General features: G+C 42.9%; 1 protein-coding gene across 5 annotated transcripts in view; it reads left to right on the top strand.

Moving 5' to 3' along the window:
- SCEL (sciellin) overlaps nucleotides 1-21,043 on the top strand; it is a 56,859-nt gene that overhangs the window by 24,218 nt on the left and 11,598 nt on the right. For 4 of the 5 annotated variants that reach the window (XM_081003136.1, XM_081003139.1, XM_081003138.1 and 1 more), the window contains exons 8-15: nucleotides 921-986; nucleotides 3,446-3,499; nucleotides 5,078-5,116; nucleotides 5,595-5,666; nucleotides 12,881-12,949; nucleotides 13,690-13,749; nucleotides 14,924-14,983; nucleotides 15,714-15,773. In XM_081003136.1, the coding sequence (XP_080859262.1) occupies nucleotides 921-986; nucleotides 3,446-3,499; nucleotides 5,078-5,116; nucleotides 5,595-5,666; nucleotides 12,881-12,949; nucleotides 13,690-13,749; nucleotides 14,924-14,983; nucleotides 15,714-15,773 (480 nt within the window). The remainder of the gene's footprint in view (nucleotides 1-920; nucleotides 987-3,445; nucleotides 3,500-5,077; nucleotides 5,117-5,594; nucleotides 5,667-12,880; nucleotides 12,950-13,689; nucleotides 13,750-14,923; nucleotides 14,984-15,713; nucleotides 15,774-21,043) is intronic. The other variant, XM_081003137.1, reaches the window with a different exon arrangement.

Here is a 21,043-nt window from a genome sequence, read left to right as displayed (position 1 = left end):
TCAGGCCTTTCAGCTGCACCCGTCTGGAGCTAAAGTAGTAGGAAAAGAAATGGCTCCTCTACCCACCTTTCAGCAGGAACTGGCAGGACTTTGGGTGCTGTGGCAAATCTGTGCCTCCTCAACCCCTCATTAGGACTGCTCTGCTCATCCTTCAAAAGAGAAGTTTAAGTGAAACATACAAGTAAAAGATGGATTTGAAGCACACTTACACTGAGGAAACCTCAGTGAGACTAAGTAGTAGTGACTCATAAGTGTTGCTCCCTATGCTACTCTATACTTGGCAAATGTTTTTACGGATCTTGTAAAACATGGGGGATGGGAGAGTATGGGACCCTTTTTCTGCCAAGGATAGTTCCAGGCTGATTTGAGTTGTTTTTTTCATATGACAGGCATAGGGTAGATAGTCTTTTACGAATTTAATAGTTTGAAAGGTGGTCCCCACCCCCCAGGAGGTGATAATGTGATTAGTAGCTGCTTCCATTTGCAGGAAATGTTTTTCCCCACTCTTGCCATCTGAAGTTAGCCGGGATTGAACCTAAAATCTTCTGCAGGCAAAGGATGGGAAAGACATTCTAGGAATCTCTGCATACACAAACAACCAATAGTTATGGTGTTTCCTCTGTTCTTAAGAGAAGTGGCAGCCTTATTCCTGAGATAGGAAACATTAGACACATCAAAAAATAAATTTATTCCCAGCAATTCTCAGTGGGGAGACAAAAATGCGGAATTATACAGTGGCAGCTTTGCAGTTCGTATTAATGAACATCACTATAAGCAAGATCAAGCCACAGTTGAGTGCTTAATTTTAATTAGGATTTAAACAATGGGATTTAAGTTGATAACAGGCAGCATAAACATCTTAGACTTTGGGTCCAAATAAAAAGGCCTGTAAAATGAACTATATGGTTGTACATTATTAGGCAATCATGGATGCCTCCCCCAGTCTCCAGTCAGAAGGTCACCATAGATGATGAACAACACAAAAGGTAAGAATTTGAATTTTATCCAAGTTATGTTCAGCTCTCAAATGTTAGGAAATGCTTCAAAAGAATTTCCTTTGGTTGTTATGCTGACAGCTTTGGTTGAGTTTTTGAGGAATATCTAGCCCACATCATTGTTCTAATTTTAGATACAAACTTGAAAAAATCTGTGACAGTGTAATCCTATGCATCTTTGCTCAAAAGAAAGTCCCATTATATTCATGGAGGCTTACTTCCTATTAATTCTGTTCAGAATTGCATCCTGAAATATTCTAAGCTTGTCTGCCATGCTGAGAGCCTCTTGGTAGCTAAACACTGTGGGATAAAAATGTCAAATTAAATAAAATACATATCTTTAGTAAGATCCAGGTGAAGTTAAGCCCTAGTAACCCAGACTGCATGTGCAGCTAAGCCAAACCATAGCTGGGTGCAAACGAGTCAGCCTGCAGATTCCTGGAATGAAGACAATGGCTGGTTGTGCTGCCTGGAGTTAAACTATGGTTTGTCTTAGCATTATGTCCAAACCTGGGCTCATGGTTTATCTCACTCTAAACAAACCATAAGCTGTAACCAAGGTTTGTTTTTACTACTCATGGTTTATTTGGGGATTCTAAACCACAAGTCTGGGTTCATATGTAATATGAAGCCAAACAATGGTTTGGCCAAATTAGCATGTTGGCAGCAAAAGCTGTGAGAACCCACACATTTGCTAAGCCATGATTTGGCTGACGGTTATGCGTGATTTCAAGAGAGTTCATGTTTTCCTTTCTCACTGAAATCAGTTAGACGTTGGAATTTTAAATCTCTGTGCATTTACTTGGGAGTAACCTTATTGAAAATTTGAGTAGAAATGTTTATGACTGTGGTGTAAAGTGGTTTGGGCTTTGGTCTGGCTGGTTTTGAATGCTATCATGACGTTGATTCAATGTGTAATACACCCTTATGGACAGATATAAGGAGCTGCGTTACATGGAGTCAGTCCAATGGCTCATCTAGGCAAGCACTTTCTCCTTTGATGGTAAGTTGCTCTGCAGGATCCTGCGGTCTTTCCCAGTCCTGCTATTGGAGACCTTACCTTTTAGCTGCAGATTCAAATGACTGGACCTGAGTCTCACTATATACACGAAAAGGAAGTGCTCTGCCGCAACGTATGGTATCCGCGCTACCTGAAAAGAATATTTTAGCTTGCAAGAATGCACACAGAGAAACTGAATCACACAACCTTGAAAGTAAAATCTTCAATGTGAATTGTTGGTGTGTGGACTTGAGGTGCTGTGGTTTCTTCACCACATAGCCATGTCATGGTTTTTCAGCGTGGGTAAACATTTTCCTGCACTTCAGCAGAATAAGTCTTGTAAACCTTGGCAGTGCATGGTAAAATATCTCCCTCTATTGAAAAAACTGAGCTCTTCACCATCTGCCCAGGGACAGACCACATTCACTCAACCATTGCTTCTGTCCTCTTTCTCATGGAAGTTTAGTGCTCATTTCCATGTTTTTTCACTTCCAGAAAAATAAACCTGTTTGTATGATTTGCAAAAATCATGGGAGTTTTGCATTTTAATTTCATCAGGGCATACAGATCTTTCCTGCAATTTTAAATGTAGTATGACGCGGGTCGCGCTGTGGGTTAAACCACAGAGCCTAGGGCTTGCTGATCAGAAGGTCAGCGGTTCAGATACCCTCGACAGGGTGAGCTCCCGTTGCTCGGTCCTAGCTCCTGCCCACCTAGCAGTTCAAAAGCACATCAAAGTGCAAGTAGATAAATAGGTACCACTCCGGCGGAAAGGTAAACGGTGTTTCCGTGTGCTGCTCTGGTTTGCCAGAAAGTGGCTTAGTCATGCTGGCCACATGACCCGGAAGCTGTACGCCGGCTCCCTCGGCCAGTAAAGCGAGATGAGCACCGCAACCGCAGAGTTGTCCGCGACTGGACCTAACAGTCAGGGGTCCCTTTACTTTTACCTATGACATGGCGGTACATTGATCAAAATGTTGCTGTTCCACAGTTCAATAGATAATGCAGTGCAAAAGGAACATTAGGTCTGGGATCACAACACTAGCATTATAATAAGGAGAAACGATGCAATAATGTCTGAATGCACTCACATGTACCTATGCTCCCATTTTCTGTTGGTTCAGGGATATATATAGAGAGAATATACCTGGATGCCAAGATCCAAGTTTGGGGCAAGTACCCTTTAGTGAGAGAACACCAGCAGAGATTTAAAATTTAAAAAAAGTATGCAGCAAGGTTAAGTATGGAAATATAGGTTGCTGGACCTTTAAAATAGGCCCTTTAAAGTGAGTTCCAAAGTTAAACATGGTTTTCTTACAAACTGCCCCAAAATAAGATTCATGTGCTTCAAAAAGCTACACAAGCAGCAGTGCTTTTTTCTGGGGGTACATATTTTAAATACACATGTTCAGCACACAAATTAATTCAGCATTTTTGTTCCATCACACAGGCATTCCTGGGCCTCACAAAATACAACTACAGCTGTAGCCACCAATAACAAACCGTAAGTATACAGTGCTTATTGGATTATTCTTTTTTTAAAGAACATAATGCAGGACTTCTTCATATGTTACGTTTTCATGTGTCTCATTTTTTGAGTGTGTGCATCTAATAACATAAGATATGAATGAGTCTCAGTCAGAGCATGAGACTCTTAATCTTGGAGATGTGGATTCGAGCCCCATGTAGGGCAAAACATTCCTGCCCTGCAGGGGGTTGGACTAGATGACCCTTGTGGTCCCTTCCAACTCTTCAATTCTAAAATTCCATGAAATGCTTGTTTGCAAACATGTACCGTAGATCATTCAAGCATATTTAGGGAGACTGAGTGGTTTTCATTCGCACAATGAGTGCACACTTGGTGGCAAATCTGGCTTTGCTGCCGTGTCATCTATGAAATAGATGGACTTTGAGCATTAATGAAATGTGCAAATAGAGAAGGCTTGAATGAGAGTGAGTCAAAACAAGAGAAAGCTCATCCCGTAAGGCCATTCAAAGGAGAGGTGCACGGATCTTCCTTACCTGTAAGCTAGGTGGATGCTGAGGCTCTTTGAGCCTAACACTGTCTACACAATATAATAATACAATCTATTGCCTTTTAAAATAGGGGTGCCTTGTTTTTGTTTGTTATTATATTTTTTGTGCTTTTATATTGTAAACTGCCCCATGATCCTTGGGTGAACGGTGCTATAGAAATCTTCTTAATAAACTGACTACTGTTTTCATACTATCCCATCTCCCCTTGATGCTTTGTAAATAGAGGTTATAAATAACCCATAAGACTCCAGCCATCCCTAACTCTGAAAAGGATTTCCCTGAACTTATTCTCCACCAGGCAAAATGGAGAAAAGTAGCATAAGATTCCAGCACTTAAAAAAACACCACAATATTAAAACCATTTAAAAACAAACTACAGTCAGGAGAATGTAGTGGATCCTAAAAATCTCTATCTCAGGTGTCAACGGCCTGTGTAAATAGGTGTGCTCTTCTGCTTCCCTCTGTGGGGAGGAAATCCCACAATTTAGGGGGCTGACCCAGAGAATGCCCTGGCTCCCCCACCCAAATTTCTGAGGGCGGTGGAAACTACCAAGAGGGCCATGTTATAGGCATGCCTTTTCCTCCCCATAGGAGTGTTAAAAGTGCTCAAAGCTTGGGTTTTATTCCTGAGATTTTCGTTCTGCGTTAAATTTGCTTACATTCTTCCACAGACAATCAGCAGGGGCAGCCAGCAGGGATGCAATTAAAAAAACACTTATTTTCTGAGGGATGTCAGAGATATGACTCATAATTTCTGTGCATTGCAACCATATGGTATGAGATACAACCCCATAGTAGAAAAGGTAGGGCTTCCTTGTTATCAGTTTCTGGGTTGCATCTATTGAATGACTGCACCGCAAAAAGAAATCAAGATTCCCATTGCTGTTCAATTCAGTTCTGGAATTACTCCATGTTGTGATGATCCCTACCTAAAAAGAGAATTTGGAAAGTATCCATTATATAATCATAGAAATCATAAAGTATATATGATTTCTAACCAGAGGTTTGTCTGTCTGTCTGTCTGTCTGTCTATTTGTTGCTTCAGAGTTTCAACTACTTCAAACAAAGGAGGAGGACCAAAGATGTATGTATTTTCATTTCTAGTATTTAGACTTTAAACTTGGAAATAGTGTACAGGCCAGCACCTGTTATTTATAGTTTATTTCATAGTTATCCAAAGAAAGAAAAAAGAAAAGAAAGACAACCATTACTTTGCAGGTGTATTGAGAAGACTGGTCTACCTCGTGGGGACATGTGGTTGCTGAATGATTCTGTTTGTCATCTTTTGGCTTCACTGATCAAATTGCGAATCACAGCAAAAGCAGCAGCAGTGTTTGAGATTGGGACAGCATTTACTGCCATTATTACCATGTTGACATTTTTGTGTGTGTTCGTCTAAAAGCTTTGGCCTTCCAGATGTTGTTGGATTCCAACTCCTATCAGCCCCAACCAGCCTAGGTTGGTGGGAATTATAGCCCAACAATATGTGGAGGAGCACAGGTTCTTCACACCCTTCAGTGTGAGGTCCTGCAAAAAAATGAATTTTCCTTTTCATTCTGCAGGACTATCTATTCATCGGAACCAATTACATCTCCAAAGTCAAATGCTGCCGTGAGCGATCCAGCCAGAACTAGGTAACATAAAGTGATGTGATTAATGATTGGTGTTTTATGTGGTGACACGATAACCAACGATGGTTGCTACTGGGTGCAAAGCAAAACACTTATAAGCCCCGCTGATTTCAGTGGCAGAGATGTAAGTCAGGAAAGTAGCAGCAACAGCAATGAAATGTTTTATAAATCCCCTGTGACCTGTGCCCCCAAAATCCATGGCAAATTTCATGTAAGAAAATTGCAGCAAAACTTTATTCTGCTTCTTCTAGGCCAGGCACAGGCAAACTCGGCCCTCCAGATGTTTTGGGACTACAACTCCTATCATCCCTGACCACTGGTCCTGTTAGCTAGAGGTGATGGGAGTTGTGGTCCCAAAACATCTGGAGGGCCGAATTTGCCTATGCCTGGTTCTAGGCAAAGTAGCTTTTGGAGGGGGGATTTGGCAAAAGAAAAACTGTGGGAGAGAGAAAGTGCATAACCCTTACCCTATCCAGTTATAACTCACGTCCTGGGGATACCTTGCAAACATGCAGCTGGAACACCATGTGGGAAGGGGTCGATTAGGGACATTTCCAGTGTGAAAGTGGTGGTGGGGAAAAGGGTGAAGTTTCCCTTTCTCCAGTACTTCACCCGTGAAGGTGGTTTGCTTCTGAAGGTGCTTTCCCTGGAAGGAACCTTTGGGATTTGCTTATGCCCCTTTCGGTGTAATTTGTAGTTCAGTATTTGGCTTTGATGGTAAAGTTATATTATTCACTTTGGCCCTGGTCCTGCAAAGACAATCCACAGAAGTGCTTGTTCATCACAGTAGAAAAGCCATCCACTTCATATATGTAACGATACACAGTTTTGCTGCAATATACGGTACATTAATGAGTTTTCTTACAAAGCAGACCAGAGTAGCTACAGCCCAGCCCAGATGGACAAGAACAGATTTCCAGCAGATCTGAGCTCTGGCTTCTTTTTAGAAATTAGCCATGAAATGTAAGGAAGTTGGGGAAAGGGGAGGGATGCCAAGAGAAAGAACTGTAGATACGTATGAAGATTGACGGTAAGATTGACATTTTGAAAGAGAAAAAGTCAAAGTTGAGAGAGATGATGTTTAGAGAAAGAATACCATACAAACATATGAGGCAGCTGAAACACAGTGGGCATATACCGATCCAGTATATCATCATAATGCAACTTAGTTGACTTATACCATCCTTCCACAATCCACTGCTCTCCGGATGTTGTTGGACTCCAACTCCCATGTTGGAGTCGTAGTCCAACAACATTCTACAAGATACCAGGTTGGCAGAGGCTGATTTATACTGCGAAAGTGTCTGACCAAAAACAACTGTGTCTGAGGAAAACATTCAACTGACAGCTTATCCCAGCATCAGACTTAAAGTCTGTTTAAAGTGGTAATCTCTGGGTTCCAACCTAGCAACTCTACTCTTAATTTACTTGGGTCACATCTTAAGAGATTATTTCTGGCATCGTTGTGCGCATTCCTAGTCTAAAGTGCATAGCCAGACGTCTTTAATAAATCCCACGGCACGTACTGGAATACAATGGGATCTCCCCTCTTGAAAGAGTTTGAGTCATGAAATATTTCCAGGAAGGAAACAATATGTTGATTAAAGATTTCTGCTGTCAGAGCTGGAGATCTTAGAGAATAAAACATCGGCAAATTAACTAGGAAAAGCTGCTGTCGCTCCCCACTTACAAAGGCTTGTTCAAGCCTTTTCCTAATCCCCTTCCTCACTCATTTCATATTCACTCTCCTCCGTGGTTTTTATTAGCATATCAAGCGTTCTGCTCCGGTTTCACCATTGGTAGAGAGCTGCGGTAACAGTATTTGACTGAGCTACAAGTTGCTATAGTAACCGTGCTATATGGCTATTTTGTGTCAGTATCTAAACCATAAGCAGCTTGAGAAGCTTAATTGGGAGACATGATTCTGGTGCAACATCCTTGAATCTGGCCCCCAGGCAGCGGGGGAGGGGAGCAAATCTGACACCTGGCAAGGGGGGGGGGGCTCAAAAATCCAGTTGATGACACCAGAAAGATGCATCCATATTAATTGTTGTCAAGAGAAACAACTTCTTCTTTTTGTTTTGCTTTAAACCCACTAAGTTCATTTACTTATTTTAAAGGGTTTTTATTAAAAACCCAACTTAGTGTAGTAATGTTAGAAGAGATGTGAAGGAGATGTCGAAAATGTATTATCCATTTGCATGGTGGGAAATACAAAAACCAAAATTTTGTCCTTGCTGTGAAATTAATGCTAACTCTACCTTCCTTTCGCTCACACCAGCACCAATGAACGATTTGCACAACCTGATTGTTAAATGGGTCAGTTGTCCCTCTAATAACCTGCAGTATTTATGGAAATACTTTGGTTATCAGTCTGAACCTGCTATCAAAGATAGATTCCATCCCAGCCTACCTATCCTATTCATCTGACAAGATGAACGCTAGGAAAAATTATCAGGGTGGGCAGAGCGAAGTAGGATCCAAGGATGCAAGCTCTTAGGGAAAATGGCGCTGTTTGTAATTTGGAGCAGTGGAGGGAAACATGCAGTACTATTTTCAAGCCAGTTAGTGTATTCAGCACTGAGCAAGATGGGCAAATGTTCTGACTCAGTATATGGCAGCTTCCTTTGTTCCTATGACTCCCTCCCTGCCTTTTGATCCTGCAAATAAATGGTTCTTGGCCTGTGGGTTGCATTCTAACGCAAGGGGAAATAGTTCTTTGAATTAACTTGAAACCAGCATGCCACCTGGTTCACCTTTGCAGCCAAATGTTCCATCTTTAAGGACTTCTCTGTATGAATAATCTAATTGTTTTACGTTTTATGGAATTGCTGTGGAGTGCTCAGATGTGTGCTTTTTATAGTTGTGAAGTCAATAGAGAGCTTGGTAGGCTATGTTTATTCTGAAAGCATAACTGAGCAAGTTGGCGTTCCTTTCCCAGTAATTGTTTGCTCATGCTACTTCTCAAAACATCCTGAAAGACAGCTTCTTCCCATCCGTTTAATTCTGAAAATTACTGTACTCAGCAGCTCGGGGTATTTTTGGCAGGCTGTAAATGTGCTCTCATGGTTTGCTACAGTGCTCTTTAGTTTCTTAATTCTTGGCAACTGTTTGTGGTCCAGCCTTCAGTGAGGTGAATTTAAATCAGCCTGGCACTGTCTGGTCAATGTCTTGGCAGAGATGAAAATGATGTCCTGAATCGGAACAAATGCTATTCCTGTATCAGCCTCATTTGCTGGCTAACTTACAAATTGCCCTGTGAGTGAGGGCCGTCCTGGACACAAATAGCCCTGGCCTATCAAATCCAGACATTACCGATGCACTCTTGACACCGTGTTCGAAGGCAATCCTCTTTTGCTGAGGCCACAGATTTCTATTATGACAGATTACCCTTTTCATTGCCAACTCCCGCACAGGAATATATAGTTATTGCTGGTTCTTTTATAGTGTCAGGGAACTGACATCGGAGCTAGAGGTGGAGGGGAGGCTCTCTAATGATGCTGGAGAAGGGCCCAGCAGGGAGAGAGGCAGCTCAGCAGATGGGGAAGCAATTCAGTGCAACACCAGGAATAAGGAGGGGCAGATGGGGGAATCGGAGAGAGGGCTCCCAGACTCTTCACCGGACACCAGCGGGGAGAGCACTGGTCCTCCGCTACCCACGCCCTCCCTGCGCAGAAGACTTCCGCGCAGAGAAAGTAGGAGGAGACTGGGTGTCAAACAACTTTTATGTTGGAAAAGGTTTAAGAAACGCCCACTGACGGATTCTGCTAGCGACTGAGGCAGCCACGAATTGAAGGGCTGTCCAGACAGAAAGGTTTAACAAGGCAACATAGCCAGGAGAGGAGGCAACTTACGCATGAGCAACCCCATACCATTATATATAGCTTAAGCTAATTCCTCCATACAAATTGTCTGGCATTTAGTATGGGCTAACTGCAGCATCAGGGAAGTTGTGTGGGCATGTTGGAGTAAATTGGAGAGCCTTGTGTGTGCAGACATAAGCTCAGCAGGTGCAAAGGTGCGTGGCCTTGCACAGAAGGGTCAGGTTGAATATTTATTGTGGCCGGTGACACTAGACGTTTGGAATTGGGTTGTTGTTATCTATAAAAGGAACATGCAGGAAGAGGAAAGGATCTGCCCATGTTCTTAATTTCAGGTTCTTCATTTTTTCAAAGCCCTGGCAGTAGTGTTGGGAGGCAAATGTGCGGCAGGTTATCACCCTGTCCCCATTGGTGCTTGCTCCATGTTAAATATGTTTTATACTTACCTGCTGGGAGTAAATCCAATTGAACAATGAGAATTCCTTCTGAGAAGATATGTATAGGATGCTGCACTAGGTCTCCTCAATTTATGGGCTGCTATCAAAGCCAGCAGTATTTGAGTACACTGGTGGTTTTGAAAGTAAACATGCCTCTCCCCTAAACCACATTTTGTAACCATGGTTCATTGTACTTCCTGCTCTAATGATACTGGTGTCAAAGTCTCAAATGTTCATCTGTCATACCTGTAGATGATGGGGTTTTGTTCCTGAAATTCCAGTGTAATATCATAATTTTGACATGCAGCTGCAACTGTTCATATCCTAAGCACTTACTGTTAGTTCTCTTAGCCATTGGACTCCTGTGAGATGTTCCTGTGTCTGAAATCCTATTTAAATATTCTTGGCATCTTGCGTTGCAGTTTCTGGATGGGGATCTGACTTGTAGCCAACTCAATCAGCATTAAGTTTTATCCACGAGGAAAAGAGGGGCAGTGATTTATTAGACAAATCAGAAAAGCCTGGAAAGTGGTAGTGTTTCATCTTGAGTTGGCTGGGTTAGATGTTGAGATAGCTGGAGTGCACATTCACATATATCACTTAGTGATTCATCCTGCAGAAATGGTAAACGGCTTCCATGAAAAATCTGATCTTGCTTGCGGTTTGAGATCTTCACTAGATGTTTCAGTCACTGAGCCGATTGACACATAGTTCTAATGCAAAGGGGTCATACATGTTACAAGATGAGAAAGCAAGTCTTGAGCTCTATACTGTCTCTCACCCTTCTAAACTTTTATGGGAACTCAGCCTTTCTGTGCAAATGCTATATACAGTGTGGAGTCTACAGGGGTCAGCAAACGTTTTCAGCAGGAGGCCAGTCCACTGTCCCTCAGACCTTGTGGGGGGCCGGACTATATTTTGAAGAAAAAAATGAACAAATTCCTATGCCCCACAAATACTCCAGAGATGCATTTGAAATAAAAGGACACATTCTACTCATGTAAATACACGCTGATTCCCGGACCATCCGCGGGCCGGATTAAGAAGGCGATTGGGCCACATCCAGCCCCCAGGCCTTAGTTTGCCTACCCATGGTCTACACAAACCCTGCTCATGCAACCCACCCAATACTTTTTAATGGTGGGCAGATCACAACACATATTGCACAAATTTATGTACACAGGCCCTTGTTTACTTTTAGGGTTCTATAGAAGCCTGGAGGTTTTTTTTGTGTTATTTCCTCACTGTATGAAACTGAACATCTCTACATTTTTGTCTCCCCTGCTTCTGCCTGTTCCTAATGGGTGGGGTTCAGTGTAGCACTAAGCAGATTCTTCTTGCTTGATGGAATGATCTGCTCTCTTCTCCCCCTGTGTGCTGTTCTGGGGGGGCGTCTTCTGACACCCCCAGAGCCAGTTTCATGGAGGAAGGAGGGAAGCTTTACTGTGCTTGTGTAGGTTTCTTCTGGCAGGCATGGGACTACTTAGTTGAATGCATCTCATTATATTAAATGTCTCAAAGTGCTTTTCCATGAAGTAGCTTGAGAGTGCAATTTGCATTGCTTATGCAGTCTTTGTCAAAAGAGTTTGGGGGAAATGTTTCCTTTTATATCGAACATCTCCTTGAACCCACCAAACAAATCTGGCAATATCTCATTTAGATGTTTGCTACTGACCTGGTGTGATCAGAACTCAGTATAGCCTTATCTCGGAAAGAGCAGCCTGATCTGTCCCTTACAATGCCTTTTCTAAAAATATTCTCTTGAGACATAACATCCACTGATGTAACCTCCTCTTTCAAAGTATTAGCTTTTGGGTTAACTCTTATAAGCAGTTATATAAATAAAACTGCAAGACAGGCATGGGAGAATGGCAGGGATCACTTGTAGTTTTTGCATTCCTTTCTGGTCCCTATTAGGGGTTCTTGGGTTGTTCTTGTTTTTATTTTGATTATGTATTTTGTTATTTTATATTCTGATTTTATCCTGTGAACCACTCTGAGCCCTGAAGGGTGGTATACAAATTTAATAATAAAAAATAATAATGTGTGCATGTGTGTGTTTAACTTGTGATAAATGCTTCTTAGCATTTCTGTAGAAGCTATGGTGGATTATTATACAGTGGTACCTCGCAAGACGAAAGAGTTTTTCGTTTTTTGAGTTGTTTCGCAAGACGAATTTCCCTATGGGCTTGCTTCGCAAGACGAAAACGTCTTGCAAGTTTGTTTCCTTTTTCTTAAAACCGTTAATACCGTTAAAACCGTGCTTCGCAAGACGAAAAATTCGCAAGACGAAAAAACTCGCAGAATGAATTAATTTCGTCTTGCGAGGCACCACTGTAACAGGTATCTGCAGAAGAAGATGCTATTCAGTTCTCTCTCATAATCACTTCGTTTTGACCTGGTTAAGTCACTACAATACAGTGGTACCTCGGGTTAAGTACTTAATTCGTTCCGGAGGTCCGTTCTTAACCTGAAACTGTTCTTAACCTGAATTACCACTTTAGCTAATGGGGCCTCCTGCTGCTGCCGCGCCACCAGAGCACGATTTCTGTTCTCATCCTGAAGCAAAGTTCTTAACCCGAGGTACTATTTCTGGGTTAGCGGAGTCTGTAACCTGAAGCGTATGTAACCTGAAGCGTATATGTAACCCGATGTACCACTATAATTTTTTTTAGCTATTCCTTTGATAGCCAACCTTCATTGCCCAGTCCAAACTTACTGCATTGCGAGAATCACTAGACAACTAGCAGCTCTCAGAGTGACCCATTTGTGCTACACATATCCAAGCAGTTGCTAGACTTTGTATTGTCAGAGTTTGAACTGTGTCAAGATGAATCTTTCTAACTTCTCTGGAATATCATTTTGGTTTCTCTCCTTAATCTAGGCAAGCTGAATAATTGAACATGCACAACACAACTTTCAAATTTATTTAGATGAACCTATTTTCTCTGTTTTTTAGGCAGATAGGCCCAGCAAAACCCAGTGAATCAGATGCTAACAAAACCATGACAAAAGAGAGAGCTGGGAGGTAGGCCCTATTGTGTTTGATGTGTCATTTTCAGAATGAGAGCTAACTGTGTGAACTACATCCTAAGCACCTCATGTAGGCTTGTTCTGAGGATAAAGTGGGATAACCATGTTTGCTGTTCTGAGCTTCTTTGAAGGAGGATAGGATGCATTTTATTTACAACTGTCAGTGGCAACTGGGTCAGAACAGGCCCGTACAACGTCTGACCCGTCAAGCTAAACGCAGCTCACTGGCCATGTATAACAGCTCACTAGGGACTACCTGAGAAATCTTTATTTGTTTGGCAGTCTGTGACTTCAAAAGCCAGCAAGAAGGATGTGTGATGTTAAAGAGTGATGTTTGAAGTTGTGTTCAGCCTAGTTGTTCCACGTTGTGCAGACTGTGGAACATGAACATGAAGTAGGGAGACATGAGTTCAAGGAACCAGGGTTCAAATTCCCAGTTGGCTAGACAGCTCATTGATTGGACTCAGTGAATATCTCACCATAACTAACTTTACAAGACTGTTGTCAAGAAAGGAGCCTGTATATGCTGTCCTGAGCTCTGTGGAGGGAAGCTGGGCTACAGATATAGTAAATATGCTAACATGACATGATGCACAGTGCTTATTTATACAGGACAGCATGAAGCAGAAGGCTTAGCCTCATTTCATGTGGTTTATTTGCTTTGAATGTCAAATTCTAGCTGACTATTGAAATATCTCTGTACTTTCTTCCACTGATTTTGCTTAATCTCAGAAGAGGCCAAGAACTGGATGATCTCATTGATGTCAAAACCAAAGTCAATAAGAGTAACCAGGGGTAAGTCTTGAAAGACTCTATGGCTTCAATAAAGCGATGGAGAGGGCATGGATTGTGACCATAGCAGGGAAGGCATGGCAATGAGTCAAGAAAGATAATAATGCATGGAATCATAAGGCCCAGCTCATGTGCTTAGTCCGTGACACTGAAACAATGAAAGACACTAAGTTTGCTTGTTTTCCGGTATAGCTTCTAAGTTCTCTCCTCCAGCAATAAGACCTGGTCCTGCAAAATGTCCAGAAAGGCTTCCAGATGGCTCCTCTGGTAGTTTATTAGCAAACCACGAGACTCTAGGCAAGGCAGTGTGAATCCTGCAAGACTTGTGGGCTCAGGACAAAGAGAAAGACCCAATCAGCTGGCCAGCTAAGTGCAAACATGAAAAACCCTGTAGGTACTGATGTGTCACTAGGGTCACCTGGGTTGCTGACTGACGCAAAGCTGAAGGTCAGGGTTCGGAATGGCAGAAGGCATCTCTTTCATGCAAACCTGAGAAAAATTGGTTTAATCAGGCTACATGAATTTTGGTACACATAGTCAGGAAGGACCTGGCAGCCCATCTGCTGACAGAAGAGCTACCTCCTGGGGTACCTGAGTGGAAAGGATGTCCAAGAGAGCTAATCACCTTGACCATCTGTGAGCACCTACAATGCTCACCTGGGAGTGGGGTATAGTTGTTAAGCTAGCCGCTGGGAATGAGTTGACATGCAGTCTCCAACCCTCAAAGGACCCATAGGTGGCACCTGAGAATTGGACTCCAGCCATCCCTTGACCTAAGATCTCTGCCCACTACACAGTAGATCCATCACCCCATCTTGGATCTCCCTTAGTGAAATGCCATTGCCCTAGTCTTAAAGTTGGATGTCATCAGACCTGTAGAAGTTGAGGACCTTGTTGTCTCAAATTCTGTGGAGGAAGGGCGAGATACAAATGTGATAAATAGTCTATTAAGGAACAAGACATAGTATTTATTTATGCAGGACATTGTGAAGCAAAAGGTTCCAGTTGAGAGACTTTTTTGTTGTTGTTGCCTAAAATCAAATCTATCTTAATTATAAATTGCCATGGATATACTCCAGCTGCAAGATATTTTGTGTGGTTTATTTAGTTTCAATATCAAAATCATCGTTAAGAAATGAAATATCTCTGTACTTGTTCCCACTGATTTTGTTTAAAGAAGTCAAGAGCTGGACAATCTCATCCAAGTCAAAACTAAAAGCGATAAAGGTGATAAAGGGTAAGTCTTGGAAGTTTCTTTACCACTTAATTTATTTCCGAAGTTTAAGCTGTGGAGAGGGCACGGGATAAATGCCAAGAACGATTTCATAAAGCAGTTTAATCAATTAGAAGGAAAACACTGGATTCCAAGCAAAGGAGGAATGATCTAATGCTATGAAATTCTCTTCCAACAATACTCCCCCCTACCCTGCCAATCTGCTCCCAGAATCTGTAACATGCTGAGGTTAGTAACTGCCCAGTCCCATCCAGACGTTGAACCTGAAGTCTCCTCAGAGGAGGTCCAAGAGAAGCAGGACCCTCTGGCATATATTCCAGACCCTGGAAAGCCATTGGATCAATACTACATTCATATAAATCTCCCTGCCCCTGTCATACAAACTCTTGTTTCAAGTCTGTGGTTCAAAGCAAGTCCATGGTTTGTGGGGCAGTCTAATTCTAAGGGAGGCTTGCACTGCAAGAAGCAAAGTTGAAGATTCTGCAAGGCCAAGTGGGACAGAGCATTTTTTGAGAAATCACTACCGGTCCCCTTCTGTTGCGCTTTCTTACTCATGCAAAGTTGCGCTGGTGTCAGGTGGCTGTGGTTGAATCCATGGCATTTAGGTCCTAAAGTTTTGGATGTGATGCAAGGGACCTGTGGTGGTTTCTCCCCTTCCTCCTTGGTCCCTATGCTACCTAAAAGGTCCGGTACATTGACCATAACCTTCCTTTGTGTTTCTTTCCTCTTTAAGACACCAAGATCTTGATGATTTTATCAAAGTGAACCGTACATCTAATGGACATGCCAAGGGGTGAGTCTTGTCATCGAGATGCACATCTACATGCATTGAAGGCTTAATCTGGTTTTGGTTTTTGGTTTTTGGTTTTAACAGTGTGACTTCTAATGTTTCCTTCCCCCACCCAACTTTGCAAATGTTGGTTTTGTAAGAGACTTAAGGCAATTGATAGCTCCTTAATTGAACTAGAATTTCCATGATATCTTAGTTGGGAATTGAAACAGTTAAGTGATTGTTTAAATTTGTCGGATAGACATGCCTGTAGTTAACTCCCCCACCTCCCAGCTCAAGTGCTGTGTAACTGCACAAATTCAAAGGAAGGCAACATAATTTAAATATAGTACAGAGTTTTCTCCTTATATCGGCAAGATCTCCTTTTCGCAGGTGTAAGGAGTTGACAACAAAAGAGAAAAGGCATCCAAAGATTAGTTTCCCAAGGTAGGATTAGATGGAATGCCTCTTTTTTAAAAAATCCACATGTGAAAATAGCCTGTATGGTCATAAAACCACAGAATAGTGGGAAAACATAAAAAGCCAGGGAATCTAACTCCTTATCAAAAACGTGGGTGGTATCTTCCCACAAAACAATTTGGGCTGGTCTATGTTGCCAGTTTTGTCCCTGTAGATAGAGTATATCCCAAATGAACCACAGATACCACCATTATTTCTCAGGGACAATTCTCACGACCCGGAGAATTAAAGAAATTGAAACTAGAATGGTAGTTGTATTCATGGAAATTCCTGTTTATGCTAGACATTTCCCACATAGATGCATCATTGGGCACCATTTAATCCATTGTGCATCATTTAATCCAGACTCAGTCACGCGCAGAGTAGATTGAAATCAACGGGACTTGTAGTCATGACTAACTTAAAAGGTGTACCATGGTGTTTCCTCCATCTGCACTGTTCCCAGAAGTCATTCCTCCTCTGGTCATTGCTGTGGATACACAACCTGACTGATTGTCTCCAAGTGGGAATAAGCCCCACTGAATTCAGCAGAGCTTACTGAATAAACATGGTGAGGGTTGCAACCTTAAGTATGGAACCAACCTACTGTGTGAACCAGTTCTTTATGAGATGGATGGGCAGAAATGGGCACTTCAGGCCTGAGTCAGCGCCAGGCTGTCTCAGCTATCCACTTACCCCCACCAATGGTAGACTTTGGGCTCTCAAATTTCAGCGGCGCCCTGTGCACCACTAAAATTTCGTGCCCTCCACCTCTCATGCTCCATTCTGCAACATTGCGGCAGCGCTTCCTGAATAAACATGACCAAACTGGTTGCGCTACCCTAAGATTACCAGACTTTTTTCAAAGAATCTGGGGACACTTTTTTTTTTGAAACGAGAAAAAAAAAAGTTATTAAAATTCTTTATTTTTTTAAAAAAGAAGTAATATCTTCTCTTCTGTGTTGCGTGGCCTTCCTCTGGGCCGTGGCCTGCTCTCTTGGAGTGTTAGCCACTGTGGAGTAGGCTTGGGTCAGGCCTGGGCTCGGCCACGTGTCCTTGCCTTCCTGGTGCTCTCCTACCTCTCCGCCTCAGTGGCGGCAGCGGCGTGGCAAGCACGGGCTGCCCTCTTTTTTCTCCTTCCTCTTTCTCTCTCTTCCTTCTCTTTCTCCTCTCCTCCTTCTCCCTGTGTCGGCTCCAGGGTTTTTACTGGCCCCAGAGTGCCGCTGGGCAGTCAGCCAGGCGCTCTCACTCCCAGATCAATTTGGATGGCGGGTGTGTGTCAGTGGTTCCCCCTGTTGACGCGCCAGGCATCCCCGGTTCCCCTTTGGAACCCTTTGCAGTCTCAGCAGCCCAGAGCCAGACTGGTAGCGCAGTTGGCTCTGGCTGGCTTCAGGAGCTGCTCACTGCTGTGGCGCTCGCCATTTTGCCTCACCGGAAGTCCCCATATGATGTGTCTTGTGCCGTTGAACCAATCACAGAACATTCATTCCCTACTAATAAATCTACATCACTTAAAATATAAATCCAGGGACATTAAATGAAATCGGGGACATTCCGGGGATGGATTTTGTCCGGGGACAGATTTGTAAATCTGGGGACTGTCCCCAGGAAACGGGGACGTCTGGTAACCATACGCTACCCTAAAACTGCCTCTGTCCCCACCTTCTGGCATGATTGCAGAGGCAGCAATGGCCTTGCCCTGCTGGGCTGGGGGAAAGTTAGAATTGCACTCTTAAAAGACTGGACCAGAGAAGGTAGTATTTAATGGAAAGCTTTGGGAGGTACAGTGGTACTTCAGGTTACATACGCTTCAGGTTACAGACTCCGCTAACCCAGAAATAGTACCTCAGGTTAAGAACTTTGCTTCAGGATGAGAACAGAAATCGTGCTCCGGCGGCGCGGCAGCAGCAGGAGGCCCCATTAGCTAAAGTGGTGCTCCAGGTTAAGAACAGTTTCAGGTTAAGAACGGACCTCCGGAACGAATTAAGTACTTAACCCGAGGTACCACTGTAGTTAAAGCACGGAAAATAACACACGTTGACAAGGAATGGTCAAAAAAATGTTTAGGCGAGGACTTAGCAGGATTTTCCAGTTGTAAGACTATATCTACACGTGTTCCGAATGGCTGTAAACATGTTTGGTACAAAAGGGCTTGGCTCTTACCTGTAGCAACAGAGCCAGCTTTTGTGCTTGGGCTACCCAGAAAGTTTGGTGGGCGTGATGGGCTTGGCACTTACTGCAGAAATCCCCAAAGACCGGTGAGAATTCCACCCCTTTCCTCATTTTGTTAGCTATCAGTTTGGCACTATTTGTACCATGATTTTAGATGTATGTATTCATTTATGTTACATTTTGAGATCATGGAGATATTATTTATTTAATAAGCAGTTCCTGGGGTGGGGGTTTCCATGGGAGATCCATTTGGACCTCTCTCTTACTGTTTCCCACCAACTGATTAAAATGTTCCTGTTCTATCAACCATTTGACTTACTGATGGCAGGAGGGTTATGTGTCTGACCGTCATTTTAGGATGTTTCCTGAATTTGCTTAGAATGTTTGCAAATTTTCTGTTTCTGTTTTCATGCTATTGTCTTTCATTTTTTCCATAAGCCAGCTTTTGATGCAAATTCATTTGAAGAGAAGCATATCTATATCTATATCTATATCTAGATCGAGATCGAGATAGATATATAGATATATAGATAGATATATAGATTTAGATGATATAGATATAGACATAGACATACTGTGTGTGTGTGTGTGTGTGTGTGTATATATATATATGGATGTATAAAATAAATAAATCAGAGCTTTTGCCCTCACAGCAACCCCTTGAAAGGTAAAGGCTGCTCAGATGCGGTACATTATTATTACTAAATTTATTGGTCGCTTTTTCTTGCCAAAGGCAGCTCAAGGCAACTTACAACTAACTGAACCCACGCCATTCAGTAAGCTTTGTAGCCAAATAGAGAGTTGAGTTCAGAGTCCAGTGCCCTAACCACTAGGCAACCACATTGATTCTGTTGACATTAGAAGTCTAGTTTGGTCTGTTTTTATTAATGAGCAAGTCTTCAGAGATGTTCATCTCCCTATAATGTCCCAGGGTATGGTCTGAAGTTATAGGAGGCTACCACGTTGGTGAAACTAAGCAGGTTTAGGTCTGGTCAGTGGTTGGGTGGGAAACTGCTTAGGAACCTCTTATGGTACAAAAAAGGCAGAATGTACCTGTAAGAAAATAGATAAAATAAAACTCCCCCTAAGATATATGACTCATAACTCTGCTCCAGAAAAAAATTAATCCTCTGCTCCAATAGAATTCCCAAACTAATGTTATATTTATTGCACTGCAGTTTGTTTATGGTTTGGCTATAAGCATAATTCTTGAACAACAGGAAGGTTATGAAATGCTTATATTAATAGCTGTATTAAGAAGACAGTGCATTGCATTTTTATGACTTAAGACATGGTGCGCTAATGCAAGCTACTTAGCATCGGAAGTATCTACGTTTATCCTCAAGTCAACGTTATGGTGGCTGCATAGAGATTCCAAATACTTAGCACCAAAGTGTCAGTTACTTGAGCAAACAGCAAGAGCTCCTGAAGCTACATTTTATGGTAGCAGGCTCCAATGGTCAAACCTGAATCGGCTGCAGTCAGGTAGAAGTGTGGATAAGGAGTCTGATTTTTAAGAGCAAAAGGGATGTGTGAGTGAGCACAGGATCTTGCCGGCACTTCCCTGCTACTTCCTTCCCTTCAGTTTCCCTGCTGACATAATTCGTCCCTCAACTGAGCTCCCAATTCCAATAGTGAGCCCTACCGGGATAAAAGCACCTGTGGGAGAGTAGCTGAGGGGAGATAAATACTGGACAGGAAAGGACCAACCTGTGTTACGGCATGTGGTTAGCCTGGATAATATTATTATTATTATTAATAATAATAATAATAATAATAACAATAATATTTTTATTTATACCCCAGCCAAGACCGGGCTCAGGGTGGCTAACAACCAATAATAAAAACAAGTTGATTAAAATACAATTTAAAAGATTAAGATACAACATTAAAACATCAGGATGCAGCCTCTTCACAGGAGGAGAAAGGAAAAAGAAAGAGGGGGAGGGAATCAAACTGATTCTAAGCCCAAAGGCCAGGTGGAACAACTCTGTCTTACAGGCCCTGCGGAAAGAAATCAGATCCCGCAGGGCCCTGGTCTCATGAGACAGAGCGTTGCACCAGGCTGGAGCCAATGTTGAAAAGGCCCTGGCTCTGGTTGAGGCTAATCTAATTTATCAGGACCCATGAACAAGGCCAGTTTGTGCAGAGAATTCCATTGAAAACGGGAACAGGAGTAGAAATGGCTTCTTTGTTCTAGGTCTGGAACCATAATCAATTCAGCGAATACCATCGATATAGCCATTTCCGACCTTGGGAGGAGAGGGGGTTGCGGGTTACCCCCTCCCACACACGCGGGGGCTGGCCTTTTGCCCCCGCGAGACTCAGGGAATCCCCGGGCGTGCCTTTAACCCGGCCCGCCAATCGGCGGGCTGGGGAGGCGTGGCCTAGCCTACTTAAGGCCAGGCACGCCCGGGGACCGCCCTCTTTCCCCTCGCCAGCTGAGCGGTTTTCCCATCCCACCCACCCTTAGGCTTAGCTAGCTATGACCTTGCTATGGACTCCGGTTGGTCGCCGCAAGGGGCCTGGTAGGAATTTTTCCAATTTGGCGCACTGTCAGCCTTTTGGTTTTTTCGCCTACCTCGTAGCAATCGTCACAACTTCAGTGGTATTTGGCGGTTAGGCATTGGCAGGGGTTTATTGTTATGCAAATGAATGGGGGG

This window comes from Podarcis pityusensis (assembly GCF_964106645.2).
Source record: "Podarcis pityusensis genome assembly, chromosome: 4".
Classification (NCBI taxonomy): domain Eukaryota; kingdom Metazoa; phylum Chordata; class Lepidosauria; order Squamata; family Lacertidae; genus Podarcis; species Podarcis pityusensis.
The sequence above is the reverse complement of the archived record's forward strand: the minus strand, read 5'-3'. Positions and strand labels throughout refer to the sequence as shown.